Source organism: Aythya ferina (assembly GCF_964211825.1).
Source record: "Aythya ferina genome assembly, chromosome: 1".
Classification (NCBI taxonomy): Eukaryota; Metazoa; Chordata; class Aves; order Anseriformes; family Anatidae; genus Aythya; species Aythya ferina.
In genome coordinates, this window is record NC_140296.1 from 75,122,843 (window position 1) to 75,141,356 (window position 18,514).

The following is an 18,514-nucleotide window of genomic DNA, read 5'->3' on the forward strand; positions in this document are numbered from 1 at the left end:
CTGGTACAATAAGCTGTGTTAAGACTCCTTGAGTACTGTCATAATGCAAGCATAAATAAAAATAGAGCTGTTTTAAAAATAAAAATCTTACACTTAAGAACAAATTTATGCAAATACAAATTCTCTTTTCTTTAAATAAAACACCTTTTTGGAAACAGTATAGCATACTGGATCATTTTATCGATGTGCTACTTGCTAACTTTATGTAGCAAAGAAAAATTAACTGGCCATTTCACAGCAATTTCTGTAGTAAACCATTTTGACTAGAAAAGTGGTTGTAGATAGAGGGAAGTGCAATAATATTATGTTATAAAATCCAAAGCTTTGATCTTGACAGACTCCAGAGGATGCCAGTGAGTAACTCAGGAAGGGGTTGGCCATTTAACTTATAGTTGCATCGTGACTTACATATCAACCTTCAGATCTGTGCACTGTCCATGTAAAGGCAGTGAATTGGTGGATTTTACTGTCTTAGTTCAGTATTATATGTGTTAATTTTTGTCCTTATAAAACATTTCTGTACTATGAATGTGAATGAAATTTGACCAATTTGGCTCTGCTTAGGTGAAAATGAAGAGACTAACCAATCAATGAGGTGATACTTATGGTTTTTATGTTAGTCCAATTCAAATGGACGTAAGCAAATTCTTCCATTAATTCCACTTGTGAACCTCACAATGTTATAGAACTGTACAATCTTCATCTGCTCGCTTATTGGGGAAAAAAAAAGTATAAAGTTTTTGTCACATGTTCTCCTCTCTCATGTCCATTTAGCACTCCTGTAAAAGGCAGTATTGAAACAGCCATTTCACATATCATCTATCTCTGGTATATACTAAAAACCTGATTTAACAGCTTTCAAAACTATTCATTAAGCTAGATAACACAAATGGGTTTTAGCTAAGCCCTTGAAGTATCTAAGCAAGTGTCATATTACACTGGTTAATGTAGCATTATAAAGTCCTTATTCTGATAGGCATACACATAAAAATAGATTTTAATAATAGTGTATGTCAACAGCTTTGCACATTTTGTCATTATCATGTAATATATGTTGACGCTGATATGGATTTCAAAAAGGAAGCTCTCGTCTTCTTACCTTTCTGTTCCATCAAAACCTAATGGTATTGTATTATATATTTAAGCTAAACATGAAACACATGCTGAGAAACATTGACCTAAAATCATTTTGAAGTGGTGAACTGCAAAAACAGAACAGAGATCTTTCTTTCATACATGCTCACACATCTTAATAATATTCAATTACTGAGCCAGAAAGATTTATCTTAGTTTTTTAAAACACTTGTATCTGGGAAATGGCATGATACTGTCATTAGTAGTTATTCATGATTAACCTTTTAAAAAAAAAGTATCTCTCAGGATGGTGGATAACTGACAAGTAGGATGACTACCTGTGTAGTCATATGATTCTCCTTTATTATACTGTTGACCAGAGCCCAGAGTTAAAAATAAATTTCTAATGATTATTTGGCTAACAAAAGGAATGTTGTTAAACATTAATCATGGTAAAGAGTATATGCTCTAATGTGCATATCTCAATTATATAGTCTGAGCTTTTTATTAAATTACAAATAAAATAATTGTACAAACGAATTGTACAAATAAAATAATTTTATCTTCCATTCAGGTAACAATTTACAATTTACAGAAATAATGTTTACTGATACTGACGTTAAGTTCTGTAATTTAGTTGAAATTAAACTACTAAATCCTTGAGAGATCATTTTTAAAAGATACCTAAGCTTAGATCTGATTAAGGCTTTGTGGCTTTGTCTAGATTTGATTCAGACCCAATTAATAGTCATACTTGAACGAGAAATATATTTGTTTATTCTTATGTTTTTCCAAGTTCATATGAGGTGAAATTTCTGTTTTACAGTGAGACAGCTTTTACTAACTTAACGAATTTTCATTTCTGTACATTATGTGCAAAAAAACAACAACAACAACAACAAAAACAATAATATCTGAGACTGAGTTAATAGGATGTCATAACTGACTTTTTGCATGGTCTTAGTCTGTTGCAAATGCAAAGTAGTGTTTGTCTAAATTAATTTACATCAGGACAGGCCAAAAGGGTATAGTTTTACTTTTCTTGTCAATGTCTTACAACATAAAAGATGCAACAGATTATGGCTGGCTTGTAAGAGAGGAATTAACTGAGGCATTTGAATGAATCTTAAAGTAATAACAGGAAGTTATTAATAGTATATAATACTATTATTTGTTAAAATTAAAAAAAAAAATTATTTTGTTTATCTTGAAGCTGAGGAATTTTCTCTTTGCAGAATTTTAGAGTTCTCTTTCAGAATTTTAGAGGCAGGGTTATCTTCTAATTTGCTTACAGTGTAGTTGTTGTGACACTTAGGGAAATTTTTGGAGCTCTGGCATTCAGTTAAGTAAGGTAAAATCTTTTTTTTTTGCATACTGCTTAAAGATAGCACAGCAGTTTTTAATGAAGTGAATATCTTTAAATCTTGCTTATTTCATCAGAAAATACTATACCTTCAAGGATAAAATAAATTAAGCATTTTCTCAAAGGGTTCTGTGATATTGAAAGAGTACTTTAGAGATAAATCGCTTAATCAGGCTACATAAAAATGCTGGGATGATTTGGTTGGGAAGAGGAGTTTGAAAGATTTTCATATAATCGTTCTTGTAAGAGATGCAGGATAAGGATGAAACAGTGAGCCATATCTTCAGCCAATTATCTTGAAAAAAAAGACAAGTCTTCAGTTTCTCTATGATATGCCAACATTTTTTTTTTAAGAAAACTGGAACTTGAAAGATGTTTTCAATAAATCCATATGAAATATCAATAAATAATGGATAATATCTATTATTTGTTTTTGTCCATTGGTTCTTAAATGTTTATTATTAAAAAAAAAAAAAAAAAAAACAAATAAAATATGTATTAGAATCCCAATAATGAAGTTTGAAGATTTGTAGAAAAAGTAGGATATGTGTATACACTGTATATACACATGTGTATGCACGTATGGAGGTTTACATGCAGTATTTAAATTACTGTAGATTGAAACAGCATGTGTGAAATCCAAATTCTTATATGACTTTCATTATAGGAAATAAAGCACCTTTATAAATCTACACAATTTAGCAGCCACCTTGGTAAGACGGGAGGTACTATTAGTCCTATTATACCCTGAGGAAATGAAGCAGAGATTCAAAATTGCACTTATGTGTCCTATACACAATTAAGGAATAATGTTGACACATGAATCTAGAATATAAAGCCTTCAAAGCTGAAGCCTAATGAAGCAACATATGAAGAATGTTGTGGAAGTCAAAAAAGCAAATTGGTTCAATGAAAAGGAAAAAAAATGCAAGAAATGCTAATTAGTTCTAAATGTATTAAAATAAATTCATGAAGGAAAAAACTTCCACAGAGGCCTGCTGAATCCCTGTTTTGGACAGGAGACTATTTTAAATACTGACTAAATACTATTCTAAATACTGACTTCCAAAAGGTAGTAGGCTACATTACTAGAAGAATATACTTGCCAAGTTTCTTGTGTTCTTTCTGTAAACATTTGTATTGGCAGATGTTGGAGAACAAATACAAGGCTAGATGAAAGCTTCATCTGATTTGGTGTAATCATTCTCTCTGTGTTTGGCTTACTTTTCACTGCTGTGTGACACAGATGCACCTCTGCATTCTCAGAGCTCCATTCTTATCATATCTGTGCTCCGTATTTCTTTTCTGTGGTCTGTTCCACTCAATTTCATACATCCTATTTTTCTTGCTTCTCATGCACATCCCTTCAAGATGCATGCAAGTTTGCTGTGGAGAGACTACATCATAGAAATCAGAGTTGTTTGGATTTATTTTTTTTCTGTTTCCTTGTTGATTTCACTTCACTATCAGGTGGAAGCAAACAATCCAAAGTGTGAGAGCCTCTACAGATACTCCTTCAGGATAAATTTTCTATTCTAAAATATTCTATAAAGAGGCTATATAAAATACACAGCAGGAGATATTAAAGTTTGACCTTAAAGGTGATTAATTTTCTTATGTATTTCAGTGAATAAACTATTATTCAACTGATTTTAGTTTCTACCCCAGATTTGAGATCTCTGTAAAATTCAGGTAAACAGTAGTTAGTTCAGTTCTGAAATATTTCACTATTTAATTCTGGAAAATAAAATACAGCTGCTACTCTGGCTTCTAACAGTAACTCTGCTCTGTTAGATGAAAAATATTTTTTTTATGTTCATTGGGGACTAAAGACCCCTTACATACTCAAAAATACCACTCTCCATAGCTCTGTACCTTCCGATTAAAACACAGGATGTTTTCTTTATATCGGCTGAATTAAACTTTGGAATTACTATTTGTAATACTTACAAAACCATCTAGCTTGATGCCTGTAAAATGATGGTTTTATTAGTGGCAGGAATGTATATTTCTAGGTTTTATTCAGACAATGTGAAGCCTACTGCAGTACTGAGGGCACTTAGTAATTCTGTGAAGTAAATGTGCAGGTCCCATGAATGTCCATGAGACTATGTATAAAGTGTCACCAATATACACATTACCCTTTCCAATGTCCCTAGCAGTCTGAACAGCAGGAACGTAATATTCTTACGTAGGTTGTCCCTGTGATCAGTGTGTTAGGTGTTAACTTACAGCACGTGGGAAGCAAGTCACATTTGTTTATCCTTTCAGGGAAGAAAGGTAAACCTACTGCACAGGTTAAAAGTGCACTGTGAAAGGTGCTATGCCTTTTCCTTAGTATTGTAACTTGAGGAAGGGTTGGTTAGATGCATCCAGCCAAGCAGAACCGTGTTTAGTGTTTTAAAGTCTGTGTGTGTATTTTCCATGTCTGAAAGAACATAAATTGTGTCCATGAAATGAACCATGTAAAGTTCAGCTGCTGCAAGGATCTTTAGGTGTGGTCAGCTAAGTCTAAACCCCAAGCACTGGCATCAAAGTGAGGTCAATGGGTTTTAAAGTGTACAGTAAGCAGTTAGAAATAGCTAATATACTTATTAGTGTTCTACCTGTATGTGAATGGGCACTAAAAGATTTTAAATCATATTTGCACCTCTGCTATCTCACAGAAGGGCAGTATTGGGAACCTGAAGTCTAGTTCATCCCCTGTATCTTGATCTCTTCTCATTTTTGTCAGTCCCAAGTCTTATCTGTGGAGTCTCTTTCCAACAAGTTCCTTTCTTCTTCTTTAATCATAGCTTCTCAGCCTTTTAATCCCACATATTCCTACTTCTCACACCTCTTTTCCTCAGTTTGTCTATCCATTGTCGTAATATTTCTTTCAGCTTCTTAAACCTTCTGACATTTCCTTATTTCAAACCATAATTCTCATTCCAGCTGGGTCTCAAGTTTCCTTCCTTGCTTTTTATTCAAGTCAGAGCAAGCTCTACCAGTTCTGACTACTTTGTCTTTATGGATACTTTTACCCACCACACCTCACTGATTTATAAATCTGACTCCCTTGATGTCTAGTTTCTTTGTACAGGCTCTTCCAGTTGTGGCTTCTTTATCTTCTCTCCAGTTACTTTTATCTGCCATAACTCACTGATTTACAACTTCTTCCTCCCTGACCTGCTGTCCCCATTCTCTCTGGAAGTTCTTGTTTCTAGTTCATTTTTTCACTCTCACTTTCAAATTTCTACCCCAACAGAACCTGGAAGGTTTCCTCCTCTTTCAATTCTGTCCCAGCATAATCCAGTGTGCAGGTGGGACTCGTGCCTCATTTGTGTTTGAAAAAGGCTGCCTGAATCCAGAAAAGATAGCAGTATTACTAGGGGTAAAAGAGAGTCTCAGTTCTCTTTTAATGGTTATGCCTGACATAGTCCATCAGAGCCTGAGGCACTCAAGTTCAGCCAGGGTACAGTTAATGCAGTTTAAAGCAGAGATTTGACAAGTCCCTATTTAGGCAAAGTAGTATTCATAGCACGTACATCTACAAATAAACTGTGCTCTTATCATAAAAGAATACAATTGTATGTAGCACAGTACTCTTCCTGTTTGAAGTTGGATAAAGCATGAGCTTTGTTTGTAGAACAATGGGATATGATATCAAATATTTTTACATAATTTTACTATAGGCCCTGATGTTTATGAATATTTTTTTTCTGAAACATTCCTTTCAGTAATTTGGTAGTGCATCTTTTTATCCCCTCTGCTATAATACTTCTTTCTGTCAAGAAACTGGAGCTGAATTTTTTCCTCTTGTTGAAGAAAAATTCAGTCACTTACTTCAGTAGTAAAATTGATGAACTTTTTTTTCTGCAGTGAACCTTCCAAATTTTCTAAATGACTTCAGTTTCTGTGTTACTCAAATCACATTTATAACTTTAAAAAAAAAAAAAAACTTATTTGCTGTGATTTATTGCTGTGTAGTGCATCTGTGTACACAAAAGTACTATCACTGATTTTGTAATTACTTCTTTCTTTATTTATTATTTATTTATTTAAAAGCTTAATCTTTGTAAAGATTTGGAAGGAGTGATGAGCTGTATTTTAAAAAATGCATTTTTAATTTTAAAAAATATGAGAGAGAAAATAATGTTAAATATCTCTTAAGAAAAAGAAGCCAAATAAAAATAGAGAATCTAATTTTTTTTTTCCCTATTGAATCCATGGCAATAATAGGACTGCATTAGATCAACAGTCTAATTTTAAAAAGAAAAGTTCTATATATGTTATGTTTTCCTCCTGTTCTTATACACCAGGAAGAAGATGAGACTCCTTTTATTTCTAACAGTTTGCCAGTATGCCATAAATAGTGTCCATACCTACAGTATTTCAAATCCCAATGTCGTTTTGCTGATGGCAGATGATCTCGGTATTGGAGACCTGGGATGTTATGGGAACAGAACCTTAAGGTATGATGATATGTCTGAGGGGAGTCATACCTTTATATTTAATTCTTTCTATGTATTTGTAAATTAAAAGATTAAAAAAAAAAAAAAAAGAGGAGAAAAAAAAAAAAAAAGAAAAAAGAAAAAACTGAGATTAAAAAACTGAGATTGTAATAGGTAATTTATAAATTTTGAAAGTTAATAACCTTTCCACAGAATAGAATATTCAACCTTTGTTCTCTCTCTTTTTCCTTTCTTTCTTTTTTTTTTAATAAAGCAAAAAGACTTAGCTGATGCATTCACTTTGCTGAAAAGTTGCATCATAAACAGAATTTAGCGAGCAACTGTGGTGGTTTCATGCTGATGGTTTGTTAAGCTCCACCACATTGCTTTCTTACTCCCACTCCACAAAAGGACAAGGGAAGAAAACATGAAAAAAGGCTCATGAATTAAGATAAGGACAGGGAGATCACTTAACGATTACCACCATGGGCAAAACAGACTCAGCACAAAAGAGATTAATATTTATTATTAATTTATTATTTAATTTATTGCCTATCACTAGCAAACTAGAGCAGTGAGAAACTAAAAGCAAAACACCTACCCCCCATCCACCTTATTCTATGTCCTCCCCCCAAGAAGTGCAGTGCAAAAGGAAATGGGGGCTGCAGCCAGTCCCTGACACTGCATCTCCACAGCTCCTTCACGGTCACTCCCTGCTCCACGTGGCGTCCCTCCCACAGGATGCCGTCCTTCCCCAACTGAGCCTGCGGGGGCTGCCCACAGGCAGCAGCTCTTCAAGAATTGCTCCCACATGGATCCGTACCACAGGGTCCATCCCCCAGGAGCAAACTGCTCCAGCATGGGTCCCCCACGGGTGGGCGGCAGCTCCCCCTGCTCCTGCGTGGGCTCCTCTCCACGGGCTGCAGCTCCAGCCCGGTGCCTGCTCCTGAGGGGGCTCTCCATGGGCCGCAGCCTCCTCCAGGCCACATCCACCTGCTCCACCGGGGGCTCCTCCACCCATGGGAGGGCTGCAGCGTGGAGATCTGCTCCATGTGGGACCCATGGGCTGCAGAGGGACAGCCTGCCCCACCAGGGGCCTCTCCACAGGCCACAGGGGAACTGCTGCTGCCTTCCTGGAGCACCTCCTGCCCTCCTGCTGCACTGACCGTGGGGGCTGCAAGACTGTTTATCTCACATGTGCTCACTCCTCTCTCGCAGCTGCTGCTGCACAGAAGGTTTTTTGTTTGTTTTCACTTTCTTAAATCTGCTCTCCCAGAAGCCTACCCAGTGTCACTCCTTGGCTCAGCTCTGGCCAGCAGCAGGTCCCTTTTGGAGCTGGCTCTGGTCTGACATGGGACAGCTGCTGGGCTCTGCTCACAGAGGACACCTCTGCAGCCCCCCTGCTACCAAAAGCTTGGCATGTAAACCCAATACGGAAACCCAATGTGATTACAGAAAAGCAAAATAAAATCAACTATTTTAAAAATTATTTGGCACAAATATGAATTAACCATGTTTCGAAGCACTCTTGTGATTTGAAATGACCTTCTCACTAATTGGAAATTAAGTGCTGTTTTTTTTTTCTTAATTTATCTTTGTGCTGTAGTCATTTAAATTAATTAAACCCAGTGTTAATATACTTGATTAATTCAGCAGTGTCACCCAGTATGATCCTTACTACAAACTTGGGTATGATGGTTGTTTAAAAAGCACAAGTTTTGTCTAGTTGTTGTGTTTCAGTGGTTCAAAATTAAGCTTTTACCAAGTTAAAAAAAAAAAAAAACAAAACATTCAGACTACAAGTACCATCCTGTCATGTGTTAAATACTCTTTTTTCTGTTGAAGTTTGTTGGAAGTGAAAACTTCTGGTAAGGCAAACTAAACAGAAAGAACTTGTTACATTTTCTAGGTTAAAAAAATGAAAAGAGTATATACAACATTGTTCACATACTAAACTATCTGATGTGATGATTCGGAATTACATCTTTGGAGTATGAAGAAATTGCATCATACTGCTTGCTATCTATATGTGTTGTTAGTAATAGCAAAAATTCTGTTGGAAAATTAATGTTTCTGACTGTATCCAAGCTAGATGAAGGGACTAGTGTTCCTTGAGATCATGGTCATTAGTAGGTCAGGGACCTACCTGAGCATGCTGCAGCTCCTGGCCACTCTGCATTTGTAGTTTTCTTCCTGTAGAATTAAGGGCATAGATTTATTCCTGGAGCAACCAGCTTTGATCTGCATGTTGAGCCAGGTCACAGACAAGGCAGATATGGAAAACTGCCTTGCAGATACGGAAACTTGGATGTTCTCCTGGATCTAATATTACAGACTTAATCTGTAAACATCATTAATATAGAGTCCAGTACCGAGTCACGACCATCTGAATCTCTCTTAATATCAGATAACACCACATACCCAAAAACTTTGCTGGGGAAAGGGAGAAACGCCACTAAGTATGAAATAAAGAAGCACAACTTTTTTTCAGCCTCTCCCTCCCTATTGCAGAAGCAGAAAGGCCATATAACAGAGTTACAATCATGGTTCAAGGAATGAGTTAAGAAGGGTTGAAATACAACATGTCCATCTGTCACAGTATAGTACTGACCACAAAGAGCAGGTGAAAAAGGGGAAAAAGATTTTTGGCACAATGTCATGGTGTCTCAGTTTGATGTTGACACCCAGTGTAAAAATATTTGGTATGATATTGCAAGACCACCATGGTTTTGATAATTTGAATACAATGGTCTTAACATGATTTTCCTGGTAGTTTTTGCCTCAGATGCCTTGATCTCAACCATGCCCATTTCCAAATAATCATATCTGTGTATTCTCTCTCTCTTTTTTTTTTCCCAATTATTTATTTTTTTTTTCTAGAACCCCTTATATTGACAGGCTAGCAAAGGAAGGAGTGACACTTACTCAGCATATAGCAGCATCCCCACTGTGTACTCCAAGCAGGGCAGCTTTCCTGACAGGGAGATATCCAATCAGATCAGGTAAAATTTGAATATTTTATTTATATATGTAATATTTTATTCAAGTAAACAGTGTGCTTTTTTCCCTGGCCTTTTTTCTGTCTTAACCAGGTTAAGTACACATTTAAGTGCCTAATCAAGCTCAGCAAAGTTGGTCAGCATTTGAAATCTTATATAACGGGAAATCATTTCACTTCTGAAGACTTTGCACGACAATATAGCTTTTTATCAAGAAGACTTTTTTTAATACAGAGGAGAAAATCGGATTGTGGTTATTCAATGGAAGGAGCAGCCTATTCCATTGACTTCATCCACTGTCCAAAGACTGTGAGCTCTTTGCCTGTTCAGTTGTGTTTAGGCTTCTCCTAGGGTGTTGGTGGCAGCTGAGTGTTGAATATTACAGAGATGATTTTAACAAGACACAAGGGAAGAAACCAGTTTAAATTCTCCTGCTGCAATATTTCTATTTGTATGAAACCTTTTGGTTTAGACTAATTGGTTATGGGAAGAAGAAGAAAAAAAAAAAAAAAGAAAAAAGAAAGTCAGTTTGTTAAACTATTCCACAAACTCTTAAAACTGTGAATAAAGCAAAAATAAATCTCTCTTCTTTCTAAGTATTTTTGTTCCATTTGTTCCATATCTTCCCATACACATTGTTAAGTATCCTATGAATACATGTAACTTCTATTACTTTTAAAACCAAAGCCCATTTGAGACAATATAGAACCAGTCTGTTTATTTTTGTGTGCAGGGACTGAGCCCCTCAGTGCTTAGCCATGCAACTTTAACATTCCCTCAACATCATTTTTAGCAAGGATCATTATACATTAATCAGATCACTTGTTCATTAGTGATAAAACATCCTGTCCTTGCTTCTGGGAATGAAAGCAAAGCAAGACTCTGGAGCCTACTTGATACGTTCATGTTCATTCAAATCAAGTAACAAGCTTCTGCAAAAGTGCCAGCTAATAGAACTTGCTAAATTTTCCATTACATTCAGCTGCAAAGGAAAATTTTATATACCTTTTACAGCTATGTTTCTATTAATATTTACAATAGGTAAAGCCACAGGTCACTTTCCATTATGATCCTTGTTATTACTTATGAAAAATTAGCATTTGAACTGATTTTTTCTCTTAACTGATCTGTTCTCAGCCATACTAATCATTTCCATGTATGTGGAAAATTGAACTTTGTCTTAAATTATGAAATTGCTAAATACAGACTGTTTTTAAACACCAGTGAAGAACTAGTACAGAATAATTGTAGAAGGTACTAGAATCACAGTATGGAAAAGGAAGATAGAAATGTAAAACTCCTAAAACTACAGAAAAATATTCCAAAATGTGGTATTTCATGAGATGCAAGCTCAGAGAAAAGTAATGGTGAAAAAGAAATAAAAATGGTTCAGTGCTTTGCTTCTTGTAACTTAAAGGAATTATATTGATTACAGTTATGAAAGATAAAAGTACACCTTGAAATGAAGTATAGATATGTATAGCTTACTAAAGCTGCCTGAACCGTTGATCAATAAAACTGACTTTGCTGGCTGGGATGAAAAAAAAAATGTAGTCAGCATTTGAAAGGTAGGTTGAGATCTCTTTAATAAACTAGTCTAACAAGTCTTTTTTTCTTCTAACCACAATGGATACCTGAGGGAAGATTCTGGTTGTCTACATCAATCATGTAACTTTGGCACTGTAATCATCCAAGTTGCATAATTCAGACTTCCTGAAGATACATCTGCACAGATTTGCATAGATACTGTGTGTTCTGTCTGTCTGTACTCTGAGCCAGCTCTCATCTGGAATCCCAGTGATCTAATTTTCATGAACCTGAATTCTCAAGTTCCTCATCCTGAGAATAGCCTATAAGCTCAGGTTTCTGTTTCTCAGACTCTCCGTGTATAGAAATTACTGTGCTTTATTTAGATGTTGTACTAGCTGATGCCTGATGCTGCTTTAATGCACTCAGGACTGTATTGACTAATGATGTGTGTTTGTGCACTGGTTTGTGGAACACTGAAAGCTGAAAGCTGAGTGTCCTAGCTGAGTCCAGAATCAGACTCCCTTCCTCTTTTCTGACCTCATGGTATTTATGTGCCTAGCTGTAAAACTGCCCTCCTTCAACTGACTTCTCTCAAATAAACTTAAGATCATGTAGAAAAACACATATGAGGGAAGTGGGAGTTTTGGGAGTCGAATTTGGGAGTACTCTCGCTTAGTCCTCAGCTCCAATCCTTTCCTGTGTACAAGAAAAATAAGTTATGCTAGCTCAACTTCTTCCAGTTATTTTATACTTTAGAATACCTACAGAAAGGCTTGCAGCTCTTTATGCAATGGCTGCCCCCACAGTTACACCCAGAGTATTTTCTTTTTCTCTACTTCTCAATTTCTGGTGAAAATACAGGAAAGACTTTACTCACTAAATAGATGATAGTATCTCCCACTTGCATTTCACAGTGACTGCTAGTAATATGTCATTTAAGTGATACCACTTAAAGCAAAAATGTGCATGCAGAAAGAACGAATTAAAACTTTCACTCTATCATCTGTCTCATTCATTTTCATTATATTTAGGAATGGCTGCCTTTTCACGAGTTGGTGTCTTCTTATTTTCTGCTTCTTCTGGTGGACTTCCTTCTGAAGAAATAACATTTTCAAAACTCCTGAAGCAAAGAGGTTATGCAACAGCTCTAATAGGTAAGATTGCATAAATACACAGCATTTTTTTCATTCAACAGATTCAAAACAGAAAAACAGAATACCTTGACAGAAATATAATTACTGCATGTATATTTGAACTACAGTAGAAAAAATATATATATTTTGTCATGTTCATGATGGAGTTAACTCTTATTGATCCATATTCAATTAAAGAAGACTGACAAAAAAAAAACAAAACAAAACATATTTTTACAGTTGTAATAAGCACTGTAATGCTTATGCACATGTAATACACATTTGGGGGTGCTGACCTAGTTAATGTTCTTTTTTTAACTACTGTCACTGCAATATGACAGCTTGCCACTTAGACCTCCAGAAGTTATCTCCATGATGTTTAACGAACAGGTCTTCAAGTAGCCTGAATGATAGCTATGAAACCATAAGATGTAATATTACCATACCCTTAGAGTATAATGAACACTTCCAAAAAATCAAGAAGAGTATTAAAATTAAGGATAAGCACATGTAAATGACAAAAAGAAAAGATATGTAGATTTGAAGACTAGATAGGCAGACTCTGATTCCCAACCAGCCCATTTTCTGTCTCTGCTGGCATTCTTATCACATCGTTTTATTCTAGGTCAGGGAGTCTTTGCTTTGTTCAGTCTAACTCAGCAGTTCCCAAACAATTAATTGTCAAATCCTGCTTTAGTGATGGATTGACATAAGGATAATTTGAAACCTTTCTATTCCTCAGACCTGTGCCATCACTTCTTTTTTTTTTCACCAAGTTTCTCTCCTGTCTACTCTCTAAGGACATTTTTTCCCTCTCTAAAGGCATTTTCCTTTCTATTTTTATTTTTTTTTTCCTGCTCTGAATATGTTTCCCCTTGCTTGATACATCCCTAAATACATTTTAGCTATAAATCTATTTTATGTATACACTTTTTTACCTCATTGCTTTTCCCCCATGACACACAGAAGGTGACATCCAATAGATCTGGCAGGAGCAGACAAATTCAGAAGATCTGCAACAAAACCAAGTTTTCTCAAAAAGTGCAGATACATTGAATTTCTACTGTCTCACCAGTTAAGGATCCTAAATAGTAACAAGAAATTATTATGTTTAGTGGGAAATAGCTACTCATAATCCAAAAATTGCACTGAAAATAGATGGGTATTGTTTTAACTACTGCTATAAATACATTGATACTGTTTTATCTACAGCTATACATAATTACAATTGTTATTCAATGTGTTGTCTAGCATCCAAAGAAATTTAAAAGCCACCTATATTTTCAAAGTTAAAACACTTAATTGATAAATTGGGTTTTGTACCTTTCCTCCAGAATGAGATGTTATAATATTTGGACATACTATCACAGTAGTGAGAAATATAAAACTGTCTGAATCTATTCAGTAGAATTAATTGAGCTGTTTTGTTTTTAATAGAGCAGCTTAAAATCTTACAATAATATTGTATACGTGAATACTTTATATTATCACTCCTACTATGTATTTAATTTAAATACATTTATTTGAGCACATAAAATATTTTTGTTTGCATCTTGTATCTTCTCATTTATATGAAGAGCACAAAACTGTACAAAAAGAAAGATTATCAGCATATACGACTCAGTCTTCAGACTGCTCTTTTCAACTGTCTGAGGGAAAAGTAGAGGGAAAACATGGATTACTGCAGCCTGCCCAGCATTTTGGATTCTGAATAACTGAGTTCCAGATGAGGTTTCTTAGCTGAAAAGGACTTCCTTCTTATGTCTATTTGTCTTTCATTGCATTGCCTGTGCTCTGCAGATATGTTAATAGTGACAGAAGGTGAGTGAAAAAAGCATAGGTCTCAAACAAGTAAGGTACTCATAATGTACAATTAGAAGAATAAATTTATCTCAGAAGCTTGGTGGAATCTGTTGAAATTTGTCTAATGCTTGTCTGAAACATCCAAACTATGCAGCCTGACTTCAGGAGAGATGTGAGAGCATTGTAACAAGGATGGCAAAGATGATGATAAATGAAGTTAAAGAAGCAAAACAAATGTATTGTGGACCCAATCATCACTTGCTTTTTCAGAGTAGTGCATGATGTATCAAAACACTCTACCTCATCAGCCTTTTAAAAATGGCAATTGTGTCCTTCAGTCACAATTGCTAGTATAATTTGAACATGTGCTTCCATTCCAGGCCCAGCTAGCCTGCTCTCTCCTTTGTTTATCGTAAGTTGCTTCTGAGCAAATCTTTTCTGAAAAATAAGTTCATCTTGATATTGAAGAATTTGTTGTGCTTGCTAAAAACATTTTGGTAAAAATAAGTCCTATATTGTCCCCTGTCTTTAAAGTGTTGTTGCAAGATTCTTCTGTCCTTGCTTGTAGTGTCTAGTTTTATTGAGCTCCAGTTTAAATAAGATTGTCTGTATCATACTAAATGACCTCGAAAATGTATTTTATTTGTTTAAGTTTCTATCTCTTTTTTTTTTTTTTTTTCTCTACGTATAGGTGCTTTGAATTTGACAAGTAAAGGCAGGAAATTAAAAATTAAAATCTTTAAGACTTTCTGTACATTCATGGTTGCAAGCCACTGTATTTATTTCGTTCATTCAACCTTGTGAGAATAGTTAGATGCTGAACTCACTAGACATCTGGCTTTACAATTATTTCATAAAGACAGTAAGGTAAATTTATGACGATGAGTGAACTTCAGCAAATGTCATTCCCGTGTCATACCTTAGTTTTGCCATTTGTGAAAGAGAAATAATGATTACTGAGCCCATGCGTTGTATACTGATTCAAAAAATCAGAACTAACCTTCATCTTCACCCTCTTTGATACTGCAGACCCTTCATTTGTCACTGTCAAAGGTAGAAGTGCTGCTCTTTAGGCCCAGGAGATGCCCAGAACTGCCTGCATCAAAACTCTTTTCTTATAAATGCATAAGAGTTTTTGCTGGGATGGTTAAGGGAAAAGGGAGATTTCTGTATGTGCTTTATTTCTTTCACGTATTTTCTACTAAGCATATCTAGAAGTAGGGTTGAAGGCTTACTGGGTTTGGGTTTTTTAATTCTTCTAGTATCACATACCCTGACTTAACACTGGACATATTTAGTTATTTAAATTAGAAAGAATAGATAAAATTTGGCCCAGCAATATAAATTATCTGTTTTATCGAAAGTGACACTGAAAGTTTTGTCAAATATTCAACACATTTCATTGCTGATACCAAAGAGCATTGCTTTAACCATAAGGTACATTTAGAAGCATAACCAAATTTGATTTTTCCCTGTTTTGCATTGCAATTTAAATAACAGCTACCAAACAGTTAGGTCCATTGTGCTAATCAATGCATAAGCATATGGTAAGGGGTTGTACTTGAGTCACAGAATGAATTATCTAAATACTTATTTTAATCAGCATGAACACAGATTGTGCCACTATAATGAGAATCAAACTCACTATTTCCTTGTGTCAGTGTCCAGCATTACTGCAGAATTAGAATAATTTCCTAATGAGACAAACTGCTGTGAGAGGCAGTATTTGCTGGCAATTTACTCCTTACTACTTTTTTCATATATGAAAGTGTACATATATATATATAGTGAGGGAGAATGCAATTTCAGAGACTTTGCAATCATTTAAATAGTAAATGTCTTGGTAATTTCATTATTCTTGTTTTATTTCCTATGTTACTTTTTTTTTTTTTTAAGTGAATGACTTGCCAGATAAATTTCAGAAAAGATATTTCATAGCTCCACATTGGTTCTTCCTCAGAAAGCAGCAGCCACTACAAAACACTATTTTCTTATGACTACTTAACTACACATGCACAAAGGCTTCATTTTCAAAGCTGTGTTAGAGCTCTGTTGCTCTTCAGTGACCTGCTAGCCCACTCAGAATTTAATGGTCTCCATCAGGAGATCTGCCAAACTATTTCTAACTAAAAAGAAGAGCAGACATGAAACAAAGTCTTTGATGAAGGTATTAAGAAAGGTTATATAAAAAAAATAGGGATCCACACAATAAATGCTGGGGCTGGGGAGGTGAGGGTATCAGTCAGATAGTGACAGTTTCATATTTGGAGTAGCGCACATTGTAAGTTTGATGATTTAACTACAGAAATGCTCCCTGTCCTCCTCTCTTTATAGGAAAATGGCATCTTGGGATGAACTGTGAAAGCAGTAATGACTTCTGTCACCACCCCCTCAGTCATGGATTTGATTACTTTTATGGGCTCACCGTGACCAATCTTAGAGACTGCAAACCTGGCCAAGGCAGCGTATTTTTAAAAGGGATTCAGAAATACCTTGTCATCCCAGTCCAAATCCTTGGAGTCACCCTGGTCTCTTTGGCAGTAGTGCATTATGTTGGCCTCCTCAAAGTACCTTTCCAAGCACTGGGCTACTGCCTGTTATTAACAGCTATTTCACTTGCGGTTTTGATTTTTTTCTTTTATCATTTTCGACACTTGAACTGCTTCTTAATGAGGGACCATCAGATTATCCAGCAGCCACTATCCTATGAGAATCTTACTCAGAGATTGACAACAGAAGCTGTACAGTTTATAGGAAGGTAGGTTTCTAACTGTGTTATGAGTTAATGCTGGCATTTTGCAATGACAGCGCTTCTTAAAAAGTAGATTATGTGAAGTGTTGTGCAAGAGAAATATGCCATGATATATTATCACTTTTTTCTTTAAACGATGACTGAAGTTAATCTTTTTTAGTGAAAGTGACTGTTTCCCAATAATAGTATGTATGCATGGGGTAAAAACGTAATCACTTCCTGCTTTGTCTCCATCTCTGTAGTTTTATTGTTAGGTATGTCATTATTTTCTCTATAAAAATTAAAAACTATTAATGTTTATGTTTCAGAAAAAAAAATATTTTAAAATACCCATTACATTTTTAACATTTTTAAGGACTTTAATTCTTTGGAATTTCATATAAACAAGAATATGAAAAGTATTTTGCAGTGTGACTTCATTATATGGAAGCGCAATGCGGAGTTGTAATTTATGAGTTTTCTGGAATGAGAAGCTGCTCTTCATCCTTGATTTAGTGCACGCATTAAATGATGAAAACTACATACCTAGTAGTAACTTTGAATACATTCACATAGTATTATTGCTGAATTAAAATTTATACCAATTAATCAGGGGCTATTTTTTCTAGATTTAATGACTGCATGCAGTAGTCGTCACGACTGTTAGCGAGAAAAAATGCTTATCTGAAATCTTGATCTCTTACTGCAATTTTTCATTCATTTCTCTCATTATAAATATTTGGTTTGGCATTTCTTTAAGTAAGTCTTCCCAACAATCAACATTATCATGAGTATTTATAACTAAACTAACGCATAATTATTTCCTCTTGTCAATGGTGATAAAAACACCTTCTCATCTACATTCTAACTAACTTAACAGTTAAATACTTTGTTCACTACAAAAGCACACAAGCACATGCACACACCCTTTTGGAAATATTTGAGAAGATATTTGCTTAATGACCAATCATTTGATGATTTAAAATGTCTTTTGAAGACGTTAACCATGTGTTGGCAAATTCTTCCTTTCTTTATAAGAGTATAATGTTTCTATAGTGATTCATAATGTTTTGGACATCTCTGAGTTGTTCAATGATTTCAGTGTAATGTAAATAAAATGATAGCCCTAAAACAGGTGAGTTCAAGATTGGGAATGAATGCTAGAATACTATTGCACTGGTAATAACTCTAATAAAAATAATAACTCTAATAAAAGTAACTCTATTAATTTTATTAATTTTCATAATGCATGCGGTGCTATTGTGTAACTTAGTGTTTAGAGCTGGCAAAACAACATACAATCTGAGTCAGCGTAGCTCTGTTGACTGAGCTGGAGGTTGAGGTTTTACATTATCTGGGCTCTTGGCCCCAGTTCTCAGAGTACTTTCCAGACAACATTTATGTAAAATTGAAGTTAAGGTTAATAGCATATATTGGTAATATACAAT

At 35.1% G+C, this 18,514-nt stretch overlaps 1 protein-coding gene and 1 long non-coding RNA gene across 3 annotated transcripts in view; one reads left to right on the forward strand and one right to left on the reverse strand.

Annotated features, from left to right (window-relative positions):
• Positions 1-6,745: 6,745 nt before the first annotated feature.
• The window catches only part of STS (steroid sulfatase), a gene marked incomplete at its 5' end in the record, with an annotated part of 88,818 nt that continues 77,049 nt past the window's right edge, over positions 6,746-18,514 (forward strand). The window contains 4 exons of one of the 2 annotated variants that reach the window (XM_084505924.1): positions 6,746-6,891; positions 9,751-9,872; positions 12,431-12,553; positions 16,670-17,093. In XM_084505924.1, coding sequence (XP_084362050.1) covers positions 6,746-6,891; positions 9,751-9,872; positions 12,431-12,553; positions 16,670-17,093 — 815 coding nt within the window. The remainder of the gene's footprint in view (positions 6,892-9,750; positions 9,873-12,430; positions 12,554-16,669; positions 17,094-18,514) is intronic. The other variant, XM_084505925.1, reaches the window with a different exon arrangement.
• LOC311429744 lies at positions 7,607-8,659 on the reverse strand. The gene is made up of 2 exons (XR_014688376.1): positions 8,258-8,659; positions 7,607-8,015 (listed from the first exon to the last, which is right to left on the reverse strand). It is a non-coding gene; the product is annotated as an uncharacterized lncRNA (long non-coding RNA).